Source organism: Eublepharis macularius, chromosome 7 (genome assembly GCF_028583425.1).
Source record: "Eublepharis macularius isolate TG4126 chromosome 7, MPM_Emac_v1.0, whole genome shotgun sequence".
Classification (NCBI taxonomy): domain Eukaryota; kingdom Metazoa; phylum Chordata; class Lepidosauria; order Squamata; family Eublepharidae; genus Eublepharis; species Eublepharis macularius.
Window position 1 is genome coordinate 73,499,504 of NC_072796.1, and position 27,967 is coordinate 73,527,470.

General features: G+C 44.0%; 1 protein-coding gene across 3 annotated transcripts in view; it reads right to left on the reverse strand.

Annotated features, from left to right (window-relative positions):
• ROCK1 (Rho associated coiled-coil containing protein kinase 1) overlaps positions 1 to 27,967 on the reverse strand; it is a 277,707-nt gene that overhangs the window by 207,714 nt on the left and 42,026 nt on the right. For all 3 annotated transcript variants that reach the window (XM_054984452.1, XM_054984451.1, XM_054984450.1), the window contains exon 2: positions 26,095 to 26,176. In XM_054984452.1, coding sequence (XP_054840427.1) covers positions 26,095 to 26,176 — 82 coding nt within the window. The remainder of the gene's footprint in view (positions 1 to 26,094; positions 26,177 to 27,967) is intronic.

Sequence of the window (27,967 nt, forward strand, 5' to 3'; positions counted from 1 at the left end):
GTAGTCCACTACCACGTGGAGTTCCTCAACATGCTCAATCCTCCTGGCTTCCCAGCCCACAAGCGTCTCCTCAAATTGTGGGGGGGGGGTCCAGTGATGCTGCTCCTGAACCTCAACTCACTCAAACTCTGCAATGGCAACAGACTGTGAGTGAAAGCTCTCCACAGAAACGTCATCAAGATCACATTGTTCATTGGCAGTGCTCAGAGGGAGTGAGTGTTCATACCACACATACCACTCACACCTTCGAGTTCAAGAGACTGCAGTTCCCCCTCAAAGGTCCACTTTGCTATGATGATCAACAAGTCCCAGGGGCAGACACTAAAAGTGGCAGGAATTGACTTGAGGGAGGACTGCTTCTTCCTCTGAGATGGAGGACATCTTGGGTGATTCCCACCGTCCAATCAGGGAGGCAGGAACTACTTTTCTTCCTCTTCCTGTCTGGCATGTGGGACACCCTCTCTTCAGTTCTGTTCCTGCCTCCAGGGAGAGCAGTTCTTCAGCTGACTAGCTCGGCTGCCTTTTTTCTCTCTCTTATTTACCTTTCTTCTTCCTCAAACCATTCTTTACCTTACTCCTTAATCCTTCTCCTCTCATTTCCTCTTCTTTTACTCCTCTTGCCAAAGAAAGAAAAGAAGAGGACGATATGGTCTCTAGAGAGTCTTCGGAAGACCTAGGTTGAGACCTAGGACAGAAGAATGTTTTTCCAAAACCACTCAAACAATCTGAGAGGCGATCCATTGGCGCTCAGCCTTTTTATTCACAACACACTCTACTAAGGTCCAGACAAGATTCCAAATGGCCATCCTGGGGTTAATCTAGGCAGCCCTTTAATAAGGGGGGGGGCCTTTCAAGACCCCACTTGTAGTATAGTGGTTAGGTAACTGAACTGTGATGCAGTACTCTGCGGGTTCAAATCTCACTGCTGCCATGAACTTGCCACATGGCCTTGGGTAAACCAGTCCTCTCAGTCCCAGCTCTCCAGCTGTATTGTGGGGATAATGCTTACCTTGTCCCAAGATCAATTAGACAGTTCTCCACATGTGGTAAGAGATCCAACCTTGATACCCAGATCTCTAAGACAGGACTCGCAAGCTGTCACTGTGAGAGGCCAACTACTCTTTACCATCAAGCCTAGGTTGACACGCAGGCAGACCTTAGTAATAGTCTCACAAGGCTACTCCATACAATTTGAAAGCTACCCACCAGAAAGTTTTTTGACATCTCTCCCCTACGCAAAATCTTAACCCAAAAGGTAATCCAACACCTTCTGGGCATTCAAGCAGTGGAGATGGTCCTCGCAATGAAAGAGGATGGGGGATCTACTCAATCTTCTTCACAGTCCCTAAAAAGAATAGGGACTGGAGGGCATTATTAGGCCTCAATTTTTTTGAACAAGTTTATCAAATTGCATCACTTCTGAATGGAGACTCTGTGCTCACTCACAGTGACCAATCAATCAGAAGAACACATGACACCTACAGATCTTACAGAAGCATACTTCCATGTACCAATTCTGACAGCCCATCAACAATACCTAAGATTTTATGTGGGGGGAAAATCAATTGGCAGTTTTGAGACATCCCCTTTTTGGCCTGTCCACCATGCCAAGAGTATTCACAAAACTCATGATCAACCCCATCATATGTTTCAGAGACAGGAGTATTCATGTTCACTTGTACCCAGACAATCTCCTGATCAGTTCAAGCTCAAGAGAAAATCTCACCACAACACTCAATTCACCATTCAGTTCCTACAAGCTTGAACTCCTGGGTTTGATCACAGTCACCAAAAGGGTTTTATCTATCCCTCACCAAAGAAAAGGTCAGGAAGACCAAGCAGCTGGCTGAGACTGTCATCAGAGTGCAAAATCACTTCTCACGACACTACTGAAACTGATGGGTTTGCTAGTGGCCAACTACAATGCAATACCTTTGGGGTCGTCTATAGGCAAGACCACTTCAGACCTTTCTCAGATCTCATTAACAACAGATCATGGAGAAGACGGATCTTCCCATTCAGGTACCGCTTCAGATCAAAATCAGTCTGAGCCAAGGTCACTATCCCAATTCAAAGCAAAAGATTCATGACCCCTTGAGAACAACAAATATTTACAGATGTAAGAATCACAGGTTAGGCATGTCTTCCTATCAATGTCTTAGAAATGTGAGAAATTTGTCTGGCCCTGTTCCAGTTCACAGATCTGTATGGACAAGGTTGCAGACAAAACATATATAAACAAGCAGGGGGGATCCAAGACCTCGAGGCGGCACAAGGAGGCAGCAAGGATACTTACTTGGGAGGAAGGTCACCTAGCCTCAATCAGAACTGGAATATCCAGTTGTCCAGGCAGACTAGCTAAGAGGACAACACGGGAATAGTCCCTTAAGAAAGATGTCATCCAGTGGATAATATCACACTTCGCAACACCTCATGGACCTGTTTGAGTCCCAACACAGCCATCATCTACTGGGGTACATGACAAGGTTTGTTCCACCCACAAGCAGATGCCCTGACATTGCGGTGGCCATTAGGCCTCCTCTATGTATTACCACCCTTACCAGTAATAGACCATGCCTTTCCACCCTCCAACAGATGGTGATTATCTCCACCTCTCATCCGACCAACCTCTCCGGTCCAGTTATAGAAGGGTCCGACTTGGCCCTCTCAATTAGACTTACTCTGCTTAACTGTGTGGAACGGCCCCTTGGATACTCACTGTGAAGGGTCCTTCTCCTCTGAGGTAAGGAGGACATCCTGGGTGTTTCCCTCTGTCCAATCAGGAAAGTTGATCTTTCTTCCCCTTCCTGTGGCTGTATGTGGGAACACCCCCTGTCCTTCCAGTTCCGGAGATCTCCCCACAACAGTCATCAAGTCAGTCACTCTACTAGATAAATATTACTGAAACAAGAGCAAACTTTCAAACAAAGAACTGTCAAAGGCTATGACTAAGCAAGAACCCTTTTGTAACTAGAAACTGTTAGAACAAGGGAATATTATCAGAAGTAAGGTTATTAGTGCAGCGGTAGAAGGAAAATAGGAGCAAAATAGTACACAGTTAGTCAGAGGACGAAGAGCTTGGGAGGGCAGGATGTCCTCCTTACCTCAGAGGAGAAGGACCTTTCACAGTGAGTATCCAAGGGGCCGTTCTCCCTCTGAGTCGGAGGACATCCTGGGTGCTCCCAAAGCAGTCCCTTCAAGATTCGGGTGGGAGATGATCATCGTCCTCTACGACGTGTTGCAGGACTCTTCTACCAAATGCTGCATCCGATGACGAGTACGTATGTAACTGATAATGTCTGATAAAGGTCGACACAGAGGACCAGGTGGCTGCCTTGCAGACCTCTTCTATGGAGGCGTTCCGTCTGAAGGCCGCATTAGTGGCTGCACACCTGGTAGAATGAGCCATAATGCCTGACGGAACTTCCATCTTAAGAGCCTTGTACGCCTCGCCGATACATGTCCTGATGCTGTAGGCAATGGAAGATGAAGACATTCTCTGTCCCACTTTAGGTGCGGCAATATTAACGAATAGTGAGTCCGTCTTATGTAGTTGTTCCGTCCTAATAAGGTATGTCTTGAGTGTTCTGCGCACATCTAAGGTGTGCCATTCTCTTTCTCTCGGATGCTGAGGATTAGGGCAGAAAGAAGGAAGGATAATCTCTTGCGTTCGATGAAATCTTGAGTACGCTTTGGGAAGGAATGTAGGATCCATCCTGAGAACCACTTTCTCTTTGTGAAATATGCAAAAGTCTGGCCTAATGGATAGTGCACTCAGCTCAGAGATCCGACGTGCTGATGTAATGGCCACTAGGAATACAGTCTTTAATTTCAGCCACCTGAGATGGATGTCCCGCACGGGCTCGAGGGGCGGCTTGGTAAGGGCCTTGAGGACGATACGTAAGCACCAGGTCGGGAATTGATGCACCGTAGGGGGATTCAATAAGGTGGCTCCCCGAAGGAATTTCTTAACATGAGGATGAGTGGATAGCGGCGATGACTCAACCTTTGGAAGCACCGTGCTGATTGCCGCAATCTGCTTTTTTAAGGTGGGTGGTTTCAATCCTCTGTCTAGGCCTTCTTGTAGGAACCCCAAGACGTCACGTATGGACGGGGACATTGGGTCAATTTTCTTACGTTTTCCCCATCGTACGAAGGCCTTCCACGTAGAATTGTAGATTCTATTAGTAGATCTCTTTCTTGAGGAAAGGATCGTGTCCACAATACGTGCTGGATATCCTACTCTGAGTAGTGACCACCTCTCAATCTCCATCCGGTCAATGATCACCATTCTGGGTGAGGGTGCCAGAACGGTCCCTGTTGTAGCAGATACGGAAGTACCAGCAAGCGAAATGGCGAGTGGGTCGATAGCGACAGGAGAGTCAAGAACCAAGGTCTCCTGGACCAGTAAGGAGCTACTAGGATTACTGTGGCTGTAGCAGGCCCCTGGGCCATTGCGATGTCATGGCGTCCGTGCCCTCCGCCTCCGGGTGAAAGTACCTGGAGAAGAATCTTGGCACTTAATGATTCTGTGGTGATGCGAAAAGATCCACCGCTGGAGTGCCGAAGCGATTCGTCAGCAGCTTGAACGTCTCTCTGCTGAGAGACCACTCCCCCGGGTGTAGTGACTCTCGGCTCAGCCAATCCGCTTCCACGTTGTGCACTCCCCTGATGTGCTCCGCTTGCAGTGATAGGAGGTTGTCCTCCTCCCAGCTGATGATCTTGTGTGCTTCCTTCTGTAGACGTGAGGATTTGGAACCCCCTTGCCAGTTGATGTAGGCTTTCGCCGCCACATTGATGGAGAGCCAGTTGTTCCCAGAAGTGAATGAGAGCCAGACGGATTGTCCTCAACTCTAGCACATTGATAGGAAGGTTCCGTTCTGCTGGTGACCACCAGCCCTGTCCTGGTAGGCCATTCAATGATGCACCCCATCCTGAGAGGCTCGCGTCCGTGAATACCTGGATGGGCTGAGGAGTCAGGAAACCCTTGCCTTGTCTGAGGTTGGAAACGATGGTCCACCAGAGAAGACTGTTCTTGACCGATAAAAGCACTTGTATTTTGATGGTTCTTTTTTGAGCAATATGGTGCTGGTAGGGCCGCAGCAGAGCTTGTAGAGGTCTGGGATGAAAGCGTCCCCAGAAAATAGCTTCCGAATTGGCCACGAGAAGACCTAGCACTTTGGTCAGCTCCATGATGCAGGACCGGTGTTGCTTGATGATGGTCGTCGCCCACTGCTTGGTCTTCTTGATCTTCTCCTCCGGGAGGAAAAAGGAACAGTCTCGCGTGTTGATTATCAGTCCCAGGGGTTCTAGACTTTGAGACGGTTCCAGGGAGCACTTGGCTCTGTTGATCAGGAAGCCGTGCTGTTCCAGTATCTGTATTGTTAGGAGCATGTCCTTGATTAACACTTCTCGAGAGCTTGACCGTATTAGGATGTCGTCTAGATAGGAGTGTAGATGTAGACCCATCTCTCGCAGCCGGACAATTGGAACAACTAGCAGTTTTGTGAAAACCCTTGGCGCTGTTGCTAAGCCGAAGGGCACAGCGCGAAACTGGAAATGCATTCCCTTGACGCAGAACCTTAGGAAGCGTCGATGAGGTGGAGCAATGGGTACATGGAGATAAGCCTCCGTCAGGTCCACAGACGTCAGGCACTCTCCCTGTCTCAACGCCTCCGCGATGGAGCACAGGGTCTCCATCCTGAAATGTCGCAGTCTGATGAACTGGTTCACAAACTTTAAATCCAGGATGGATCTCCAGTCTCCATTCCATTTGGGGACCGTGAAAAAGATGGAGTATACCCCGGTTCCCCTCTCGTGTTGTGGTACAGGCTCCACGGCTCTGATGTCCAATAAGTGACGAACAGCTTGGATCGTTGGTTGTTGTGGGTTTTCCGGGCTGTATTGCCATGGTCTTGGCATTGTAGTTCCTGACGTTTCGCCAGCAGCTGTGGCTGGCATCTTCAGAGGTGTAGCACCAAAAGACAGATATCTCTGTCTTTTGGTGCTACGCCTCTGAAGATGTCAGCCACAGCTGCTGGCGAAACGTCAGGAACTACAATGCCAAGACCACGGCAATACAGCCCGGAAAACCCACAACAACCATCGTTCTCCAGCCGTGAAAGCCTTCAACAAAGCTTGGATCGTGATCGCTCTTCTGCTCGGGTCTTTCTTGAGCGGAGATAAAAGGAATCGCTCGGGTGGAAGAGAGGAAAATTCTATTAAGTAGCCAGACGACACCACTTCCTTGGCCCAGGCATCCGCCTGGGAAGTCTCCCACTGCTGGCGAAACAGAAGCAGTCTCCCTCCCACTGGGGCCTCCTTCGAGTCAGGGCTTCTGACCCTTGTCCTCCACGTCCGACCTGAAGCTGCGGGGTCCCGAGGGTTTGTGAGGTCTGGAAGAAAAGGCAACTCTGCGGGACTGCGATCTAGGAAAGGACCAGTTTCTCTTGGTCTCTTGTCGTTGTCTGGGCAAGGTATGGCTCATCCTGAACGACTGGAAGCGAAAGGAGCGTCTCTCGTTCCCTCTGAGATGTCGAGGTAAGGCTTTCTTTTTGTCCTTTGTCTCCACAAGTATTTTGTCTAGTAGATCTCCAGACAGCTTTTTCCCCTGGAATGGGTAGGATGACAATATGACCTTGGATTGGATGTCGGCCTGCCACACTCTGAGCCATAACAGGCGTCTGGTGACTGTGGTAGATGCCATAGCTCTGGAACAGAAGGACATCACATCTAGAGTGGCGTCTGCCGTGAAGGTGCTGGCCTTCAACATCTTATTCTCTCCCTCCAGGAGACGTTTGTTGTTGCCTGGCAACAATTGAATCAGTCTTCTGGTCCAGACCACTGACGCTCGTGAAACAGTAGATGCAACGGCCGACGCTTTAATTGCCATGGCGAGCGCTTTGTGAGTTTGCTTCAGGGCTATGTCACCCTTCTTATCCAGACTGTCTTTAATTGCCCCTTGTCCATCTTCTGTGACAGAAGGCAGTGAGACTGCAAGGCGGCTACCGATGCGTCCACAGCAGGAACCTGCAATAGCTCGGTGGCAAAATTGGGAAGAGAATACAATTTCTTAACATTATTAGAGAAATGCTTGCAAGAGGCTGGAGTGGCCCACTCAGCTTTTAACTGTCTTTCACAGAATTCAGGGAAGGGGAAAACCTTGGATTTCTCCTCTGACCTAGGGAAGAACTCTTTATTCCCCTTGGGTCTGGTACTGGGGTCCTTAGGAGATGATTCTTCTTCCCCCCTGGACGACTCTTGGAGTTCGAGGGCAGACAGGGTCTTTGCAAGAAGATATTGATAATCATCCGCCTGGAACAGCCTGTTTGAATGTCAGTATTAGAAGACTCATCCTCCTGCTCTTCCTCAGAGAGGAAATCCCCACCATCAGAGTCCTCACTAGGGAAAGGGACTTCCTCAATCCAGCCACTTCCCCCCACAGTTGCATTGGACTGAGTCTTTCTAGCTGCCTTGGTGGGCCAAGGCGCAGCAAGGCTGGGTCTCCCTTGGGGATCCTGACATCCCCTGGAGCAAGAAGGCTGGGAAGACTGGGCTTCTTCAGACTTACGTAAGGCCATGATCTCCTCCCTCATAGTTTGTCGTAAAAAATCCATCACTTCTGGGGGCATAGAGAGATAGGCGGCACTTACTTCGTTGTTCTGGGCTTCAAAACCGCAATTTTGTACCATTTCTCCCGCTGGGAGGTTGAGAAGTGCGTCGGTTGGCTTAGGCGGGAAAACGCTAGCCGCGTCGTCGTTTGCCGCAAAAAATAAGCTTGCTCTGTCGCTGTTGCTCAGGGCCTCTTGGTGTCAGAGTGTAGAGCTCTGCGGCACCCTCTGCTGGAGACGGGGCCGTTTCTTTGAGGGCTGATCTTCACTGGGAGCCATCTTCTCACCGGGGAGCCGCTCAGCCTCGCAAGGCAAGCCAGCGCCAGCTGAGCACACCCCCGCCATCGGTAAGACAGCTCCTGAGGGGGGGCTCGCCCTCTCCATAAAGCTCTCCTCCGAGTCTGACGAAGCCGCAGAGGCCATTCTGGATCTTCAGCCTCCAATCTTCTCCTTGGCCGTCCCAGGCAGGAAGGGTATAGGAGAAGGGAGGCAGAGAAAAGGAAAATAGAAAGTAGGAATAAAGGAGAAAAAGGTAAGAGGAAGAAAGGATGTGAAATAGAAGATACGGGGTAGAAATTAGAAAAGGCAGTGCAGAGCTAGCCTAAAGCGAACTGCTCTCCCCTGAGGCAGGAAAGAAACTGGAAGGACAGGGGGTGTTCCCACATACAGCCACAGGAAGGGGAAGAAAGATCAACTTTCCTGCCTCCCTGATTGGACAGAGGGGAACACCCAGGATGTCCTCCAACTCAGAGGGAGAAATAGAAAGAAACACCTTCCTAAGATGGGGATATTCCTGAGAGGTGGACAACGCTCTCCTAGCATTCAAAAAACAGTTCATGCTCAGAATTTACAACTCCTATTGGAAAGCCCTCACTCAGTGGGCATTTTACACAGCCCTGACCAAACATCCATTTGAACCGGTCAAGGACGTTCCCCTGAGAAGGCTGAGAATGAAGACCATCTTCCTCATTATGTTCACGTCTGCCAGAAGAATTAGTCAGACCTGAACTTAAGGTAATACCTCGTACTGTCTTCCAAAAGCGTATTCCAAATTCCATAGGGTGCAAGAGATACGGCTAACACATTTCTACTTGTACCCTAAATAGACTAGGGAGATGCTATGACACAACAGAACAGACTTACTGTTCTTAAATATTATTAGCAAGCAAGCCTTTATTGGCATATATAAAATATAAGATATTAAATACAGAAATTAGTCCATACAGAATGAGATTAAAATTACAGATAGGAGCAGGACAACAGTGCAGCAAAACCAGTATAGAATATTACTTGTCAGGGCATATAGCCATGGCACTGTAGAGAAACTTTGCTACTATTTCAGTTATTTCCCCATCTGGGTTGTCAAGCAGAAAATGAACCTTAAAATCATCAGAAAACTCTGAAAGTTGAGCTAATTATAGGATGTAGAAGATCATGAGTAACTTCACGAGTAACTTCCAAGTAGTTAGCAGAAGTAAGTGTCCATTTCCACACACATTGAATAATGCACTTTCAATGCACTTTAGTAATCCTTTGGAAGTGGATTTTTTGTTCCTCACATGGGAAAGCGGTTCCAAATGTTCACTAAAGAGTATTGAAAGTGGATTATCCAATGTGTGTGGAAGCAGCCAGTGTTTGGTCAGATAATCCTGTCCAGTCACAGTTGGGCTAGAGGTATATTGGGATACCCAGCTTATATTGCATAAAACCTGTATAGTGTATCATTTTATGCATAGCATATTAATTGTGGGCTAATTTAATCACGTTTAAACAAATATATCTTTGAAATTACTTCAGTATATGCAAGAATTAACATTACCTAATGCTACAGATTGTCTTACATAAAAATCTTCATGTCACACATTCTCAATGATTGAATGGTTAAAAACCATTTCACTCATTCCTAAAGAGGAAATATTTCATAGGAGCACTCCTCAATATTTCTGATTTTTTTCCAGTTATTCAAAACTGATGCTTCATGGTGCCTGGGCAAGATTCAGTTGACTTAGATTTAGAAGTAAGCTGTGATACTTTTGCAAGATTCAATGTGGATAAAATCTCTCAGATCCAATCTGTCATGGACCCTAGCTTAAATGCAGATCAATAGAGGCCTCAGTACTGTCAAGTTTGTGTCGATAGCTTTGTATTGCTTCCTACAATGGATGTAAGCAGGATTATGGGAGTTGCGAAGACCACTTTCTTTCTTTTTTTTCTTTCTTTTTTAAATTTTTTATTTTTAATATCTAACAAAGAAAACTACAAAAGACTACAAAGATATAAGGGAAAAAGGGGGGACTGGGGAAAAGGGAAGAGCAACATATGAACAAAAAACGCACACTACTCTACATGTCTTGTATTCCCTTCATGCTGCAATTTTTCTTTAAAGTTAACTTTCTAATATGCTATCAGATTGGTAGATCTTATACAATACAGACTATATTCAGGATCAGGTCTTCTTCTCCCCCCCCCCCCCCCCGCGTCTCAGTCTGAGTTCTCTCTGCGCAGCTGCAGCAGCTGCGCTCGTTCTCTCCTCCCCCCCACTTTCCCCTTCAGACTTTGAACTTTCTTCTTGCTGAAACTCCTGATGGTTGAACAAAAAGTCTGTCAGCTGTACTTCCGATGTAATCTTGTTGATTTGATCCTTATATCTGAACCAGACGCCTTCCGGAAACAACCATTTGTATTTTACATCACATTTCCTCAGGAAAGCCGCAAGTCTTTTATACTTAAATCTTCTTTTACGAGCCAGAAATGGAACATCCTTCAGTATTTTAACCTTGTTGCCCAAATAGTCCAAGTCCACATTATACGAATTATATAAGATGGTGTCCCGAGTCTTCTTAGATGAAAAGTCAATAATAATCTCACGAGGCAGCTGACGCTTCATTACAAACTTTGAAGATGTCCGACGGACTTCCAAAATATCGCTTTTTAACTCTTCTTTAGTTGCCTTTGCGAATGACACCAAAAGTCCCGACACCAACTCTTTTAAATTTTCACTTTGCTCCTCTTTTACATTTTGAAGACGCAGTACCGTTTGGGCACGGTCCATTTGCAATCCTATTATTTGATTCTCCAAGAGCTTCACTTCTTTACTTGTTGCTTTCATGAGTACTACGTTTTCGCGTGCAAACTGCTCTGCTCGAGACGCTGTTTCTTTAATGGTTTTCACTTCGCTTTCCACTGAATCAACCTTTTGCCCCATTTCGTTTATCTTCGCTACAAAGGGCTGCACAGCTTCAAAGACTGCTCATCTGACCATCTCTTCCAAAGTTTCCCCCTTCCCCTGTAACATCGCCATCACCGATTTACTCATTGCAGGGCTCTGCTTTCTCGTTGCCATCTTAGGAGGGGGGCCCCAGCTAAGTTCCGAAACTCCGTGAAGGGGAAGAAATCCGCACCTTCTTAGCTTCAACTCCCACCAATCCTTCGCATACGCTTAGAAATCAGAAGGGATTCACTTACTTACAGGTTTTCACCTTAAATCTGCTTATTGCCGTTCTCCATGGCCCGGCTGCACGCGATGTGCTGCGCAAGTCTGCCGGCCTCCGTTGAAGCAAACAGGCAATTTACCCCCTGCATTGCTTTCAGGGGGTTCTTCCAGCCGCGCTCCGGACCCTAGCTCCCTCACTGGAAGTCCTGGGGGTTAACCCTCGCGAGTCAACTGCCCGGTCAGGCTGCTCGGACGTTTCCTCCCGGACCTGCTGAGAGGAGCGTCCGACATGGCCGGGAAAACGAAACCGAATCGTGAAGACCACTTTCTACAAGATTGATTCCTGCCCCTCATGGCTTTTCTAATTTTGCCTTGCAAAAATTAGGCCTTTTCTGTGCCCAGTTATCTAAAACCCTGTGGTAAAAGGCATTTCTCTGTCTTTGAATGAAGCCATTTGCCAAAAGAATCAAGTCAAGTCAAGCAAGGCTTTATTGGCATATATAAAATATAAAATTTTAAATACAGAGACTCCATACAAAATGAGATTAAAATACAGATAGGAGCATGGCAACAGTGCAGCAAAACCAGTACAGAATATTACTTGTCAGGGCGTATAGCCATGGCACTGTAGTAGCTATTTCAGTTATTTCCCCATCTGGGTTGTCAAGCAGGAACTGAACCTTAAAATCATCAGAAAACTCTGAAAGTTGGGCTAATATAGGATGTAGAAGATCCTGGCGCGGCGCCAGATAAAAAGGGCACTGGAGAAGAACATGGGAAACAGTTTCAACACAGTCCATCAAACAAGGACAACACCTGCTATAATAAGGAATCCCCTGAAATCTGCCAGATAAAATGGCTGAAGTAAGAACATTAAATCTGGCCAGAGAAAAGGCTCTACGTAAATTGGGAACCAGGAGTTGGTAAAGGTATACTGCTGGGAAACTTACATTAGGGAAAAACCCCAAGTTTAGGGGAGAACAAGTTCTATTAGCAGAACTATAGAGAGTTTGTAACTCTAATCCCAAAAGACTGGATTTTATTTTTGAGAAGGCCTCAGACTCAGATAGCAGGGATAAAGATTCTATAGATAAGTTCAAGGAACTTATTTTAGCTTCAATACAGGCTGACCAACTAGAGTTGGCAAATTCAGATAATAAATGATACGTATAACTAGGGGAATCAGAATTAAAATGGAGTCTCAACCAATATTTGATAGTGTGAAGCCATGCCTTGGTGACCAACAGATTCTGACCACACTCTAAGCATAAGGCAACATATGAAACACACACAGGAACCCCCATGATTTTACGCAGAAAGTTAAGATTGAACACGTTCTTAAATATATCTCCCCTCAATTTGAGGAAGAAAATGCCTTCAGCAGCTGTAGGTGCTAATAGCAAAACATACACTATCGAAACTCCTAAAACTCTTCGTAGAGGTTCCTTGCGGAATACCAGCTCAATCTTTGAGGAGTGCTACTACCAGTGCAGCATTATACAGGAACGCTTCTGTAGAAAAAGACTGCAAGGCAGCAACAAGCTTGTCAGTCTCGACCTTGGTAAGATGCTACAAATCAAATCTATATAATTCAGCGGACACTGACTGTAGTAGAAAAGTACTGCAGCACATGATTTTGGACAAAGACCACATCCCACCCAGAAAGTGGAAACTGCTTTGGGAGCACCCAAGATGTCCTCCGCCTCAGAGGGAGAAAGGACCTTTGGACACTTACCATGAAGGGTCCTTCTCTTCTGAGGAAAGGAGGGCATCTTACCCTCCCCGGGTCTTCATCAATCTTTACCCTTGCTGCCTCATTCTTCTACCTCCTCTGGGTTATGCTTTATTTACAGTACATATTAACGCAACAGGTGTTTTTCTCTCAGTACTGATAGTTGCTGAATGATAAATTCAATATTACTGCTTTGTGGAGTCACCTGAACAGAAGAGAGGGTATCCCACACGCCACACAGGAAGAAGAAGAAAATTATTTCCTGCCTCCCTGACTGGACGGTGGGAATCACCGAAGATGTCCTCCTTTCCTCAGAGAAGAAGGACCCTTCATGGTAACTGTCCAAAGGTCCGTTCTCACAAGGACAGTTCTACATGGCCTGCTCCAGCGTGAGCTCACCCAGCATCCTGGTGATCCTAGCACCTGAGGGTAAAACCACCAATTGGTCTACAAAGAGGTCCTTCATTAGAAAAAAACACGGTTGTACGTATTTTTCACTTTATTTATTGTACTACAATATTTTCCTTTTAAAATCTCTTCAATAAATGTTACATTTTAACATTCACTTAATCGGTTTTTGGCATCAACATGCTTCACTTTATTCAAACACCTTTGAGAAGCTCAGGTACTATGCTATTATACTACAAAACCCCACCGGGTTGACTCAGCTGCCTGGAGCGGAACTCCCCACCAAGCAGCTGATTTGGGGGTTAAAATGCCCCTTTCCGTGCCACTGAGCAGTGCTACAGAAAGGGGCATTTTAACCCCGCTGGCATAACTCAGCTGTCTGCCAGGGAACTCCCTGCCAAGCAGCTGATTCAAGAGTTAAAAAGTCCCATTCCTTGGCACAACACAGGACCACCAAAAAGGGCATTTTAACCCCGCCAGCTTAACACAGTTGCCAGGCGGAGAACTCCCCCGCTAAGGAGCTGATTCAGGGGTTAAAACGTTGCTTTCCATGGTGCTGTGCAGCGGTATGGAAGACCCCCTAATCAGCTGCCTGGTGAGGAGTTCCCTGGCACCCAGCTGAGTCAAGCCAGTGGGGTTAAAATGCCCCTTTCTGTGGTGCTGCACACAGGTGAAATAAGCAGCAGGGCAGGGAAGTTTGTCGGTGTACTCCAAATCTTTACAGAGCACACCAAAGCAGGTTAAATAAGCTATTCCCGAAGCGGCTTGCAGCTTCGGAAACGGACCATTGGATACTCACCGTGAAGGGTCCTTCTCCTCTGAGGAAAGGAGGACATCTTGATGGGTGATTCCCACCCTCGTCAGGGAGGCAGGAACAAGTTTTCTACTTCCTATCTTCCTAGTGGGAGTCACCCTTTCTTTCAGTTTTGGCAACTCCGAAAGCAGTTATAGCGTCATAATTATGAATACAACACTCTAGAAGTGGATAACAAGGAGAAAGGTGAGAACAAACATGTTAAGGGGAAACATCAGGACAGGAAGTAAATTTGTCAGGCAGAAGAGAGTAAAAAGAGAATGACTTCGGGAGGGACAAGATGTCCTCCTTTCCTCAGAGGAGAAGGACCCTTCACAGTGAGTATCCAATGGTCCGTTCTCCCTCTGAGGCGGAGGACATCTTGATGGGACCTCCCAGAGCAGTGTCCCTATTTTCTGGGTGGGTCATTGTCATCTGGTCATATGTTGTAATACTCTTCTGCCGAACGCTGCATCAGCTGAGTCGTAAGTGTTCAACGTATAGTGTTTAACAAAGGTAGATACAGATGACCAAATAGCTGCCTTGCAAATCTTTTAACGGTAGCATGTCTGACAAATGCTGTACTGGTGCAGCACTTCATATTGAGTGAGTAGTAATCATAGCTGGTGTGTCTAGTTTTTGAATTTTGTGTGCTTCGATAATGCATGCCTTGAAGTTACTGCTAATGGCAGATTTAGACATCCTCATTCCTTTATTTGATGAGGATAAACAGATACATAAGGAAGTGGTTTTCCAGATTTGCTCTGCTCTATAAAGAAATGCTTTTAGAATAAGTCTTATGTCCAGAGTATGCCACATTTCTTCTTTGGGATGAAAAGGATTTGGTCAACTGATAGTAGACATAATTCCAGTGATCTGTGGGAGAGATCACTTTTGGTATGAAGGTAGGATCTGTTCTCAGGACCATTTTGTCCTTGTGTGAGATATGTAGCTCAAGCTAATTAACAGTATACCCAGTTCCAATACCCTTCTTGCAGATGTATTCCGGAGAGGGATAAGGTCCTCAAGCACAGAAGAGTAATTTCCTTGACAAGCTCTCAAAGAGGTGTCCAATAACATCATACAGAACTGTATGCATTTTTCAACTCAGAAATTGGTGAACCTGTGGCGGATCCTTCAAAGTGAGCTACATACATGAGGTGTCTGGACAGACTCAGACTCTAGTACAGTGGCAGTACTGTTGTTAAGACTGTGACCTGACGTCTTAAGAATGAGGCTCTGAGACTACTTGCATGACCAACTGTAGGAAGTATAGAATGGATCTGGTTTGGGGTTTCATCATGACATTAACCTCTTTTTCTTTTGCATCTCCTCTGAAGGCTTTTTATGATGCTTTATATATATCCTGTTAGTGGACTGTCTCCTAGAGGCCAGTCGCATGTTGGTTACTTCTTGAGAGTAACCTAGCCAAGAGAGTCTCACTCACTCTCCATGCAGTTAAATGCAGCTATTCCAGATGTGGACACATAACTTGGCATCGCTGGAGCATATCCAGAGATATTGGAGAAGTCAGTGGTAGAAGTGTTGACAGCTGTTGAAGAGCAGAGAGCTGTGGAAGCTGAGGGCAGTAGGGTGCTACCAATATAATTTCCGCTTTTTGTTTTTGTTCTCTTATCTTCCTATTGGCTTCAAGAGAATTGGAGTGGTTGGAAGGCAAACAGCAGAATGCTTGGCCACTGTGATGTCAACGTTTCGGTTACTTTGGCCTTGGGATGGAAACACCTGGTGAAATTGGTCGACATGCCCTCTGTTCTGATTAGAACGCGTTTGTCTAGTATTTGTGGTCTGAAGTGTAGTAGGTCTAGATAAATTGCCCAAAGTTCCAGTAGGTTGACAGAGGGTCTCATCTCACTGCTGGACTACTGACCTTGCACTGGTGGATCTTCTAGTGCAGCTCCCCATCCGGACAGGCTGCTGTCTGTAGAACCTGTTCCATTACTAGAATGCACTATTGCTTTCTTTGCAGAAGGCTGGTCATAGTCATCCACCATATGAGGCTTTATTTATTTATTACATTATTATTATTATTATATTTATTTTTACTGTGAAGGGGAACTGAATGCAAAGACCTTTCTTGTTCATAATTTGTAGTTGGAAGGGTCTCAGAAGTCTGTAAGGGTCTTGTATGTAGTCGACTTCACTGGATGGTGTCGATACTCCTAATCAGTAGACTCATCAGTTTTGCAAATGTCATCGATAAATATCTGGCTTTGGCGATCCCTTGTGACATCCCCTATCTCTTCTTTGCCACTGCTTCAATTAGGAACAAACAATTGTGTGTTGTTCTAATAGGGCTTCCAGATATTCTAGTCACTGTTTGGATTATAAAGAACTTGTCTGTAAGTTGATCAGGAACTGTAAGCTTGTAGGCATGCAGAGCTTACCTGATCAGCAAGTCATCCAGGTAAGTGTGTAGATTAATGCTTTTCCTCCCTTAGCTTTACACCGCGTTGATCAAATTCTTTGTGAAGGCCCTCGGTGCCCTAGAGAGGCCAAATGGAAGTACTCTGAACTGTACATGGAGCCCCATCATGCAGAAATAGAGGAGTCTATGGTGTCTGGACAAGATCCATTAGATCTAGTACAGTAAGGTACTCCTTTGGTGTAGGTCAGCCCTGAGATCCATGAACAACTGACGCCAGGATCTGAATTTGGGTCCTTCTGTATGCAAGGCAGGTGATCCGCCACTGTGCTATGGGCCCTCCGTTAGTAGGGATTCTGTGATGGATCTCATTGTCTCCAAACTGAGATGCCTAAGTCTTATGAACTTCTTGAATATTTTAAGCCTAGTTTTCACCCTCCAATCTCCGTTCTTTTTTGGCACTATGAAGAATACAGTATACACGCCCTTTCCTCTTGTCCTGGAGGAGTGGAGGCATGAGAAAGGAGGGATGCACTTACATGTAACAAGAATGCTGTCTATTTGGACCAAAGAATTCAGAGTCTCTGTAAGGTCACAGCAACAGTCACTATGAAACACGCAGACATCTGAAAAGGTAAACTGAACTCACAAAAAACACATAGCAAATAAACGTTAGTTCTTAGGGAGCCACTGGGCTTTTATCTTTTCCTACAAGGATGCAATCTGCTATTAGAGATGATCAATGGCCTCAATTCAAAGCACTTTGACCCATACCCTTTATGCCCTAGGATAGGGTTAAACACATTTCATGCTCCCTTCAAGGGGATGGCAGAGAGATCATAATGACCTGTTCATCAGTAGCTTAAAGGAAAAATTGCAACAGAGAATTCTGGTTCTCACATAGACTAACAGTTTATAGCATTTGCTGTCTACAGAGAGTGAAATAAGAGATGAGGTGAGGTTTACTCTGTAGATCGTCAACAGCAATAATAATGACCACTGAAACTAAGAATATATTTGCTAAGGGTTACAGCAAAGGCCGTGCCAGTAGCCAATTCAATGAAAGTCTGTTCATCAAGGACTTCTTGCTCCGGGGCACCTTTCTGAGTATAAAGATGGTTGTGTTTATCTAATCCCAGCTTTCAGCCCCAGTGGGGGCTCCAAGGTGTATACAACATTTCATATCTTTCCATTCTAGCCACACAACAAACCCAAAGGTGAGCCAGGCCTACAGAATGCCACAGGCCCAAGGCCACCGGCAGGTCTCCCAAGGAGAATGGCATGAGAATCTGGATCTCCTAGATCCCAGCCCAACACTCCAGCTGTAACACCAAACTGTCTCTTGTTAAAAATGATGTCATACAGGAAGATGCCAGAGACAGGATGAACACAATTGCAGCAAGAACTCTCTCAGCATAGGCAATTGAAATGCTGTGGAGTCTGTTTCATGTTTTATGTTGGTCCCAGGATACTAAAAACTGGAGCAGTTTCACTCCAGTCCAGGGTTTACTCTTGTCTGCATTAGCTGGCTGAAGGCCTGCTAGGCCTTGTGCTCTTTTCTTTGTTTCTACAAAGTTACTCTGTGCTGATTAAGAGAGATTGAGAACCCTGGGGAGAGCAGGCCCCATTCCCTGGAGGAAAAAAGGGCGTGCAGGCATATATGGAACCAACGGGGGGGGGGCTTCACTCTCTGCATAAGTTTCCCTTTCCCTTTCTTTTTCTGGTACAGGTTTCCTTTCTAGCTGCCTCAGAGGGCCTGCTAGCATTCTCTTTGTAAGAAATGGCCTCTTCCACAGTTCCCTGTTTGGGGGAGGTGGAAGGCATGGAGGAAGGACCAGAGGGAGGCCTGTCTCTTCCCTCAGCACTCTGACAAAAATTGGCAGTCTCACTTTATGTAAACAAGTTAAGGAAATCTGGGAATAGCATTGCAGTGCCTGACCCAATTGCTTTACTTACAAATAGACCATCAGGAGCACTGGGCCATTGCTATTTGGTGCTCTCACTGGGTCTTGTGCCTACTGATTGATTTGGATGTGGGAAACCACTCCACAGACCCCTCCTGGTCTGTTGGCAAGGTTGCCAGCTTTGGCAAGGCCAGAAATGGCTGCTGTGGCTTTCTGAGATAAGATAAAATGGCTTTTTTAAAAAAAAATAATCTGTCTAATGACATTTAGGCATTCCTGAGGTACTACCACGTCCCAATCCCATCGCATTACTCACGAGTAGCCCTCCTTCATTCGCCATGGGCTGTGGAAGCACAAATGATTGTTGAATCTCAGACCAGCTTGGCTGCCCCGCACTGGGTCTTATGCCATTAGACTGGCTTAGGGGTGTGGAGAAATCCACTCCATAGCCGCCTCCCAGTTGGTGGGCAATGTTGCTCTCATTTGCGAGGCCAGAAATGGCTGCCGTGTTTCCTTTGCCCAGGGAGGAATAGTGCCTTTTGCGCTTCTGGTTTCTTCGCAATATGAGTGACCACAGCTGCGGCTTCGTCACGGTTTGCCCCACTGTCTCTTGGGTTGTTGCCAGGAAGCAGCAGTGAGGGGGGCTTCTGATTCTGTCTTGCCATGAAATGGCTGCCACAGCAAAAGGAAGGAAGGAGAAAGCTTCCCTTGCAAGCCTTCTAGCAGGCGCGCAGGGAGAAAGAGAATAGGAAGGAGGTAGAGTAGAAAGGAGTAAACAAGGCAAGCATCAGGTTCTGAAAAGCAGAAGCAAAGGAAAGGAAGAAAAACAGTAGAAAGGCAAGGCAGCGCACGGATGAAGCTGATCTCCCTGTTGAGGCAGGAATGAAACTGAAAGAAAGGGTGACTTCCACTAGGAAGACAGAAAGTAGAAAACTTGTTCCTGCCTCCCTGACTAGAGGGTGGGAATCACCCATCAAGATGTCCTCTACCTCACAGGGAGAATCTCTTATTTACAATTTTTTTTCAGAAATTCAGAAACCTGAATTTTTTTTTGCTGCACACCTCTACTCATTACTGGGTCTACTTGCACACAGGAGATTAAGGGAACAGAAGTGAAAAACTGAAAATCTCCTGTAAATTACTGCTGAATTTCTGTTTATTTTGGTATACCCTATCTTTTTAAAAGAGATTTCAAGCTTTTTGAACACCTTAAATTGTCTTAATAACTATTTGTAAGTAAATCTCATCCTACAGCAACAAGAATAAAGATACATTTTAAGGGAAAGGGGTATGTTCATGCCCAAGTGAAAGAATTTGCTTTTAATTTGGCTGTACATTTCAGCATGTATATAATAACTATGCAAAATTTTAACAAAATCTATGATTATCATTCTGTTGATTAACAGTGTCCCATAGTTAGTGGTGTTTTAAGTTTTCCTCATTTGGACAAAACTGCTATCTGTAAAAGGAATCCTTCCAACCTTTTATATATTCTTAATTCTACTAACCATCCTGCTGCTCATTCACACTTTTCCTAATTTTTGGCATATGTTCTACCTAATCATCTGTTACAGTGCTTATTGATTTTCCCTTTCATGTTCTTTCTAATGCCCTAATGTGTTTAGGATGGACTTTGTGGACAACTTTCCACTCACAAAATGTTGAATATATGACTTTTACTGACAAAAACCATGGCTGAAAGCTTGCAAAGCTATTGTGGTGGCCTACAAATACCCTAAATGGCCACTGAGACCTCAGAGGGACTCATTTCTTAAAGCTACAGGAACAGCTTGGGTATTAAACCCCAACTTATTTTAAGATTAGATTTTCTGCAAACTTGGGGCTTTTCTCAAGTTTGTAGAAAGATCAGTCTTGTCAGTTCATGGTCCAGATCCATGGATTTAAGGATCCATAACTAGGGCTGTCTAAAATATTAGATACAACAAGATACAACCCATGAAACTTGTAGGTAGAGGGAATCCTCTCCTACCCCTTCCCAGAAGCCTTCTCCCTCCCTTTTTTGTCATCCCCCATCTTTGTTTGCTTCTGCTGCCCTGCTGTGGATACTTTCCCTCTTTTTTGGCCCCCTGCTTCTCTAACTTCTACTGCCCCTCACCATCTACTAGGCCTTTTCCCACACTGGACCCTCTTTCTCTCTTGATTTTTCTCCTTTGACTTCTGGCTCCTGTACTCACCCAACTATACTATCTTTGGTTACTGTCATGCCTGCTCACTTGCTTGCTAGCCTGCTAATCTGCTGGCTTGTCTGTAGTCTCACTACCTGTCTGACTCATGTTCACAGTGGCTCCTCCTCCCTACTGGTTTCTGCTTTCTCCTTTTGTTTCTTTCTGCCACCCCACTGCCCTTTCCCCCTTGCTCCACTACTGCTGCTTCTTACCTCTCCTCCACCTTACCTCCCTTGCTGTCTTCTCTCTTCCCTGCTGCCTCACTCATCTGCACCACTGCTGGCTACTCCTTTCCTCACTGCCTGTAGGTGCTGTCATAGCCACCAGCACTCCCACTCCACTTCTCATCCCTCCCTTCCTCAATACCTCTACAGCCACCATGGTCTCCCTCATCCCTCACTACTATCTTGGTTAGCTTCTCCTTTCACCTCCTCTTTGCTTGCCTCCCTTCCTAAATTGCCAGCCAGATTATTCAGAGACAGTGGCTGAGTTACATCTGTGCAAGCATAGACATTGCTCACCGGCTAATGTTTTTTTCAGAAATCTTTGATTTTTAAAAAGTGTTTGGATTTTTCTGCAAATCTGGGAATTCCCCAAGTGTGTAGAAATGTTTTATTTCTGCGACTTCCGGTTTGGGATCCATGGAGGTCTAACGCAGCTCTAAGTGCAGAGCTAACCGGGCTGCCGTTTCAGCGGCCGGCGGGGCACAACTAGCCCGCGGCCACCTGCTCTCAGGCGGAGAACAGGCAAAGAACGCTCAAGAACCTCAGGGCGCGTCGATCTCGGGCGAGGGGGGGTTCTGCGCTAAGGACTCTCTCTCGTCCCTTGAGGTCCCACCCTAAGACAGGTCGGCTAAAATCTCTGCGGCAGAACCGGGGCCAGTGCGGCTGGCATAAGACCTACATGCCCAAGCTTCAACAGGGGAAAAGAAGGAGGAAAAGAATTTGAGATCGAAGCAGTGATTACAACCCAGAAAGACGCTTGAAAAGGTAAAGATCACTATCTCTCGAATCGGGATGGATTGCTTAAAGTAACGAATTTTTAAAGTGAAATCTTAAACTGCAACAGATGGAATATAATGAGGGGAAGACTCGGCAAGAAATAGCTTAGAAAAAGGACTAAGTTAAATGAAGTTATTAAAGAAATTAGACAATTGTTTTTCATACCTGTGGTCAGAAAGTGATAGCAGGCTGTGAGAAAATTTCTATCATCGCGAGAGCTGCAGTAGAGAGACGGGAAACAGGAAGTGCGTCATAGTGATAGAGCTGCTGGAGAGAGACGGCCCTTATTGGAGGACAGGAAGAAGGGAATCGCCATTTTTGAAAAGGGAAGGACTTTGACTTTAACAGGAGAGGAAGTAGGACATCTTGGATTACAAAAAGACTATAGAAAAACCATAGAGAAAAGACGCCCGACATTTTGGATTTTTTAAACATCTTTTTTTTTTTTAAAGAATCGGGACATTTAAATTAATTTAAAGGGACACAAATTTAAACGCCACGGAGTTAAGGAAACGTGCAGACTCATGGGAGCGAGGTAAATCAAGCCCCACGATGTCGAAAAAAGAGTGGCAAAGGGCTATTGAGAACCTGGATAAAAAATTTTGTGAAATGTTAAAGGAATTGAAGGAGACAAATCAGATCATAACCCAGTAATGTGGAAGTTTGGAAAAAGAACTAAGAGGAAAGGATGGAGAATAAATGAGGATTTGTTACAAGAGGGAGAAAATATGGAGATGTTGAGAAGGGAAACTAAGTTCTTCATACAGCACAATATGAATCGAGAAGTACCAACCAATAAGGTATGGGATACATATAAAGCAGTAATTAGAGGCATACTAATGGACTTAAATGGAAGAGCTCGAAAGAAAAGAGAGGAGAAGAGACAGGAGATTATGGAAAAAATAAAAGCAAAAGAAATACAATTAAAGAAAAGACCAGGGAAAAAGAAAATCTATCAAGATATTAAAATCCTTCAAGAGCATTTGACGGCAATGAATAATAAAGAATTGGAATGGAATCTTAAAAGAATGAATCAAAAGTCGTTTGAAGGTGCAAATAAACCTGGGAAATATTTGGCATGGCAACTGAAGAAGAGAAAGGAGAAAAAGACAATTAACAAAATATGTGAGGACAATAAAGTGCATCTGGAACAGACTGCTATTAGTAGAGCTTTCTACAAATTTTATGCTAAATTGTATGACAAAAAAGAAGTGAATAAAGATTCAATAGCGACATATTTGGGGAAAATTAAGCTTCCAGTAATCTCGGATGATTGGAGAGCTAAATTGAACAGTGAAGTAACAGAGGAAGAGATAAGGAAAGCAATACAGTCAACAAATTTGGGGAAGGTGCCGGGACCTGACGGACTTACAGGTAAATTTTACAAGGTAATGGTCAATGAGCTGGCATCATTTTTAAAAGAAGTGATCAATGGTGCTTTGAGAGATCAAAGAATTCCAGATACTTGGAGTGAAGCTAATATATCATTGATCCCTAAAGAAGGACAGGATTTGACTAATGTTAAAAACTATAGACCTATTTCCTTACTTAACAATGACTACAAGATCTTTGCGAAGGTCTTGGCAGAGAGACTAAAGGGATGGTTATCCGAAGTTATTGGGGAAGAACAAGCAGGTTTTTTACCAAACAGACAAATCAGAGACAATCTAAGGACAGTTATAAATGCTATTGAATATTATGATAGGCGTTGTGACAAGGAGGTTGGTTTCTTCTTTGTAGATGCTGAAAAAGCGTTTGACAATTTGAACTGGGACTTTATGTTTGCCACTATGGAACAGCTACAAATGGGAGAAAGATTCATAAGAGCAGTGAAAGAGAAATGTTTTATTTCTCTATACATGGCCCCAATCCACAGATTTAAGTATGCGCAGATGAGGCCATGTTGAGAATCTCCAGTACTGTGCTCCTATATGTAATTTCTGTCTCTCTGCATTTGGTTTTTTTAAGTTCGCAGTTAAAGACTTTCCCCAAAAGTGACATTTGGTAATTTTCCTCAGAGAGATAACAAGTACCTTTTCTCCCATAACAGTATAATCTTGAAGAAAACTTGTGAAGAACACTGATGGAGGCATGCTCCAAACCTTTGTAAATCCATGCATTATCATCTTTTATATAAAGCTTTTCAAGCAATTTTATTATAGGCCTTCTTAAACTATATGTTCAAACTCTCTTAGAGTACCTCAAAAGTTAAAGCCAAGATACCACAATTAATTGTAGGATTTGAGTCCAGTGGCACCTTAGAGACCAACAAGATTTTCAGAGTGTAAGCTTTAGAGAGTCAGTTCTCTTCTTCTGAAAGCTTACCCTCCAAAAATCTTGTTTGTCTCTAAGGTGCCACTCAACTGAAATCCTGCTGTTCTACTGCAGACCAACAGAGCTACCCACCTAAACAATTAATTGTATTTCTGTATCTGCTAAACTACATGTCAAACAGCATGATAGTCTTGAACTTTGATCTTAAATTAGCCTTGCTCTCCACTACAATTTCAAATCCCAAAACTTAACCTGCAACCTAGTTATACACAAGGCTGGTAAAGCTGACCTGTGCACTTACCTACTTGGATTGCATTTATGTTTCCAGCTTACAAACTGCAGCTGAGTATGATTTAAAATTCCAACCCAAGCTGCTAAAAGTCCAGAGGAGCAGAAAATAGCTGGTGGTGGGGAACACCTTGTGCAAACTAAACAAGGGGGAAACAAAGATGCTATAGATGCCTATAAATACTGCCTTACAACAGTTCTCCCCACTTCGGTATTGCAATTAAATTCAGCCTGTCACTCCATTTCTTTAGTTTAATTGTGTTTTAGATCTAGACAATATATCTGCACCCCAATGGGGACACAATTTAATATACTCAGCTTTGCCAATACACCTACATGGATCATCATATTCAATCTTGACTAGCCATCAAGTTTGCCATATAACCCTGGGTCAGTCACTTTCTCAGTCTAACCTACTCCAGAGTTGCCACAACTATAAAATGACCCTAAGCTTAAACCTCACCACAATTCACCTGTCCTTATGCCCCCATTGTAAATTGTGTACAGTTTTGATAAATAAGCTTCACATATCTTAACAATTTCAGTGAATTTTTATTCCACCCTTCCTCCTAGGAGCTAAGTGTTATGTACATAGTTCCTTTCTCCATTTTATTCTCATGACTACCCTATGAAATACATTCAGTGAAAAGTTCAGTGGCAATCAGAGATGAACCTGGGTCTGGCTGATCCAAATAAAATATTCCCATTCTATACTGTAAAGCATCAACTCATTCATGAAGCTTTCATCCCACTGACAATCCACAACTTGAGTTTACTATTCTATGTTTTTTTCCATCATCTTTGTGACACATGACTCATTGCTGTAAGAACTCCAGGATTTTCTCACAATATCTATACTTTAAGTCCTTCCTTTCTACATAAAAAAACAGCAGACCAAGAAAGAGCTCTGCACATTTTTTCCAATTCTTTCACTGCCTGAAGTGTGGATCAGCCAGCCCACCATGTAGCAATGGTACATAAAAATATAGACTTAACTTCTCAAGTAGGGGCCCTAAACCATGTTGCACTTGCGGACATTTTTTGAAGTTTTGAGAAAAAGAAGTGTGTGCCACCAGAAAATGGCTGCCACAGACCAGGGCAAATCCAAAAAATGTTTGAGGACTCCAAATCAAGCATTCCCCTAGTACAGAGGCAGCTGCTTGTGAGTAGATGGTCCCAGGAGACACAAAGGTAATGCCACTTGAGCTCTTCTGAATCAATTCCTATGCAGATGAAGGAAAGCCAGGACATCAGCTCATTGCTTTGGGGGAAACACACAATTTGGTTTAAGTTTCGAAAGCAGAGGTCTAAGGTTTTTTAAAATGTCAATGCCTATGGTCAACTTGATGGACACATGTTTGTAATGCATGGGTCTGAGATGAGCTCAGTGCTCTCCTAGTCAGAGAGCAACCCAAAGCTCTCTCTCTCTTCTCTTCCTTCCATTCAAGATTGCTTCGCTTTTAACTTCAAGAAGGAACCAGCATACCTATATTTTAAAATTCTTATTTAAGATCTGCCACTGGGTTTTTTTACTCCTCTACTTCCTAGAGAAAATTATCTGAAGCTTTTTTGTATCAATGTACTGAATTTTGTATTGAAAAAAAATGTATGAAATAAGATGTGAATTGTCGAAGAATTCACACATGGTTAAATATATGCTTATCAAAATAAGTAATCTCAAGAATGTAACACTTATAAACTGAGTGGTGAAATATTATCTAAATATTTTTATTTTTATTATTTTATTACCATTGTATTTTTATTTACTTGACAATATCGATAAAAATATTTTAATATAGCAATGTTAACTTGGCTTTTTATTTCCATTTTCAATTATTCTGTCTGGTAAAAATGTTTGGAATTTTGTGAAAGTTGTTAACTATCATTTGATCCAGAAAGTTCCAAAATAACAAGCAGTTCAGACATTATCTCTGCAAGACCCTCCCTTATCTAGTGAAAGACAACAGGACTTATCACAAAAAAAGACTGGGGGGGACTGGGGGGGTGCTGAATAACTATGTTATAAACTAGGGCATTATCCATCAACAGAAATCCAGAAAGCAAATATATAAATATACTTACATTTGTTTAAGAAGGTGTCTATGTTTTTATTTTTCCTTAAGGCGGGAAAATCCAAGTCATACACTAATGCATCTAATCCATCCTGAGAAACAAAAGTGATAGAATTCTTAATAAAATACGACACATATAATGTACATACATAATTATGCATTAACAAGTTTTAAATAAAAGGTAAATGAAATGTAAAAAAGATTATTTACATTAAAGCTAAAATATTTACATGAAGAACACTGATGTTCTGTTTTGACATCCTTAACAAACCACAGTAAGTGGTGATGGTAGTGGTGATACTACTCTGGAGAGGTCACCACCACAAAATGCATGGCTTTCATGCTAAAATGTTATATATCTGCCATAGAGATTTATCTGTACTTTCTTCTGCCATACTTATTATATAACAAACTACAGAAGCAACCACCCTTCTGTATTTAAGAGCAGAGCAACTAATACTTCTCCATCCTTTGTATACAGTCTATCAATTGAATACACATACGCCATTTATTCACATTTATCACACTATAAATCTTATGCATCTGACACACGATTTCTACTGAGGTATCGCATAATTAAGAATTCTTTCATTAAACAATACTCCTCCAAAATCCCAGAAAAGTGCCATAAAGTGGGAAACTATACAAAGACAACTATTATGCCATGATAATAAAAGATGCTCAAAAATGACCACTAAATGTTCTTGGGATAAATACTTTCCTTTTTTCCCTCAGCTCCTACACACTAATAACTATCTTAGCTCATAAGATTTATCTATGACAGTTTTGTCATCTAGACCCACGGAAGGAAGCTTTCAAGAAATTCCACCAATACTTAACAGCTTTTGCCCCACCATCAAACTGAGCTTGGACAGTTCATATTATAGGTTCATTCTGGGAACACAACATGACTTTACAACCCAAATTCACCAATTACTACACATATCTACACGTTTCAAGATACCCCCCTGGGGACACTTCATAATCCATCATTTACAGCCAAGCAGTCTGTTACAAATGCATTTATTCCTATTCTTGGACAGTGACTGAAGGACGTAACAGGTAAGTCTTGCGATTACTGTACCCAAACAACAAAGTGAAGAAACTGAAAGACTAGACCAGACTGTGACCCAGAAGCAGCCTACTACAAGTCAGGCTCAAAAGAGATAAACAAGAGAATATCACTGGTTGCCATTTATAGCTCCCAGATCTATACCAGCCCAATGCATCACAATGTATAAAACACCCACAATGTGTAAAACACAGTTGCACATACCTGTAACTGACAGGCATTGAGTAGCAGGCTGTGCAAGCACATATGAGAACTGTACCTGGCCACCACAGAAAGTAAAAAACTAAAATCTTCAACTGTGAGATATACCCTTTTTTTCAGTGGCTATAAAGGTGGGTAGACCTCCTTCCCTCAGTTCCCTGAGCCACCCCAGAAGCAGAAACATATATGAGTCAAGACACCACAACATGGCAGGAAAGGAGGGATATGTAACTGCACAGCCCATCATTCAATGAACATCAGTTAGAGGAAAAGGCCAGCATGTTTTCATCTTTGTGGGGCTGTGCAATCCCACATGGAAAAAACAGGGTTGTCGATACCTGTAACTATTTTTCATCTAGTTCTTCTGTGCAGGCACACATTGGGGACTGCACATACCCACAGACCTGTCAACAGAGAAAAGTCTTCTAGCTTCTTTAGAGATACATTAGGGGCTGCTTCTTCCCAGTCACATAGAGTCCCATTTTTCCCACCTAAACGGGCACGTCACCACACAAGAGAAACGACCCCTTCCCTCAGTTCTCCTGAGCTGTCTCAATCCAAACTGGACATACCCAGAGAGTTTGCAGCAAGGCAGGAGGGGGGGATGTGT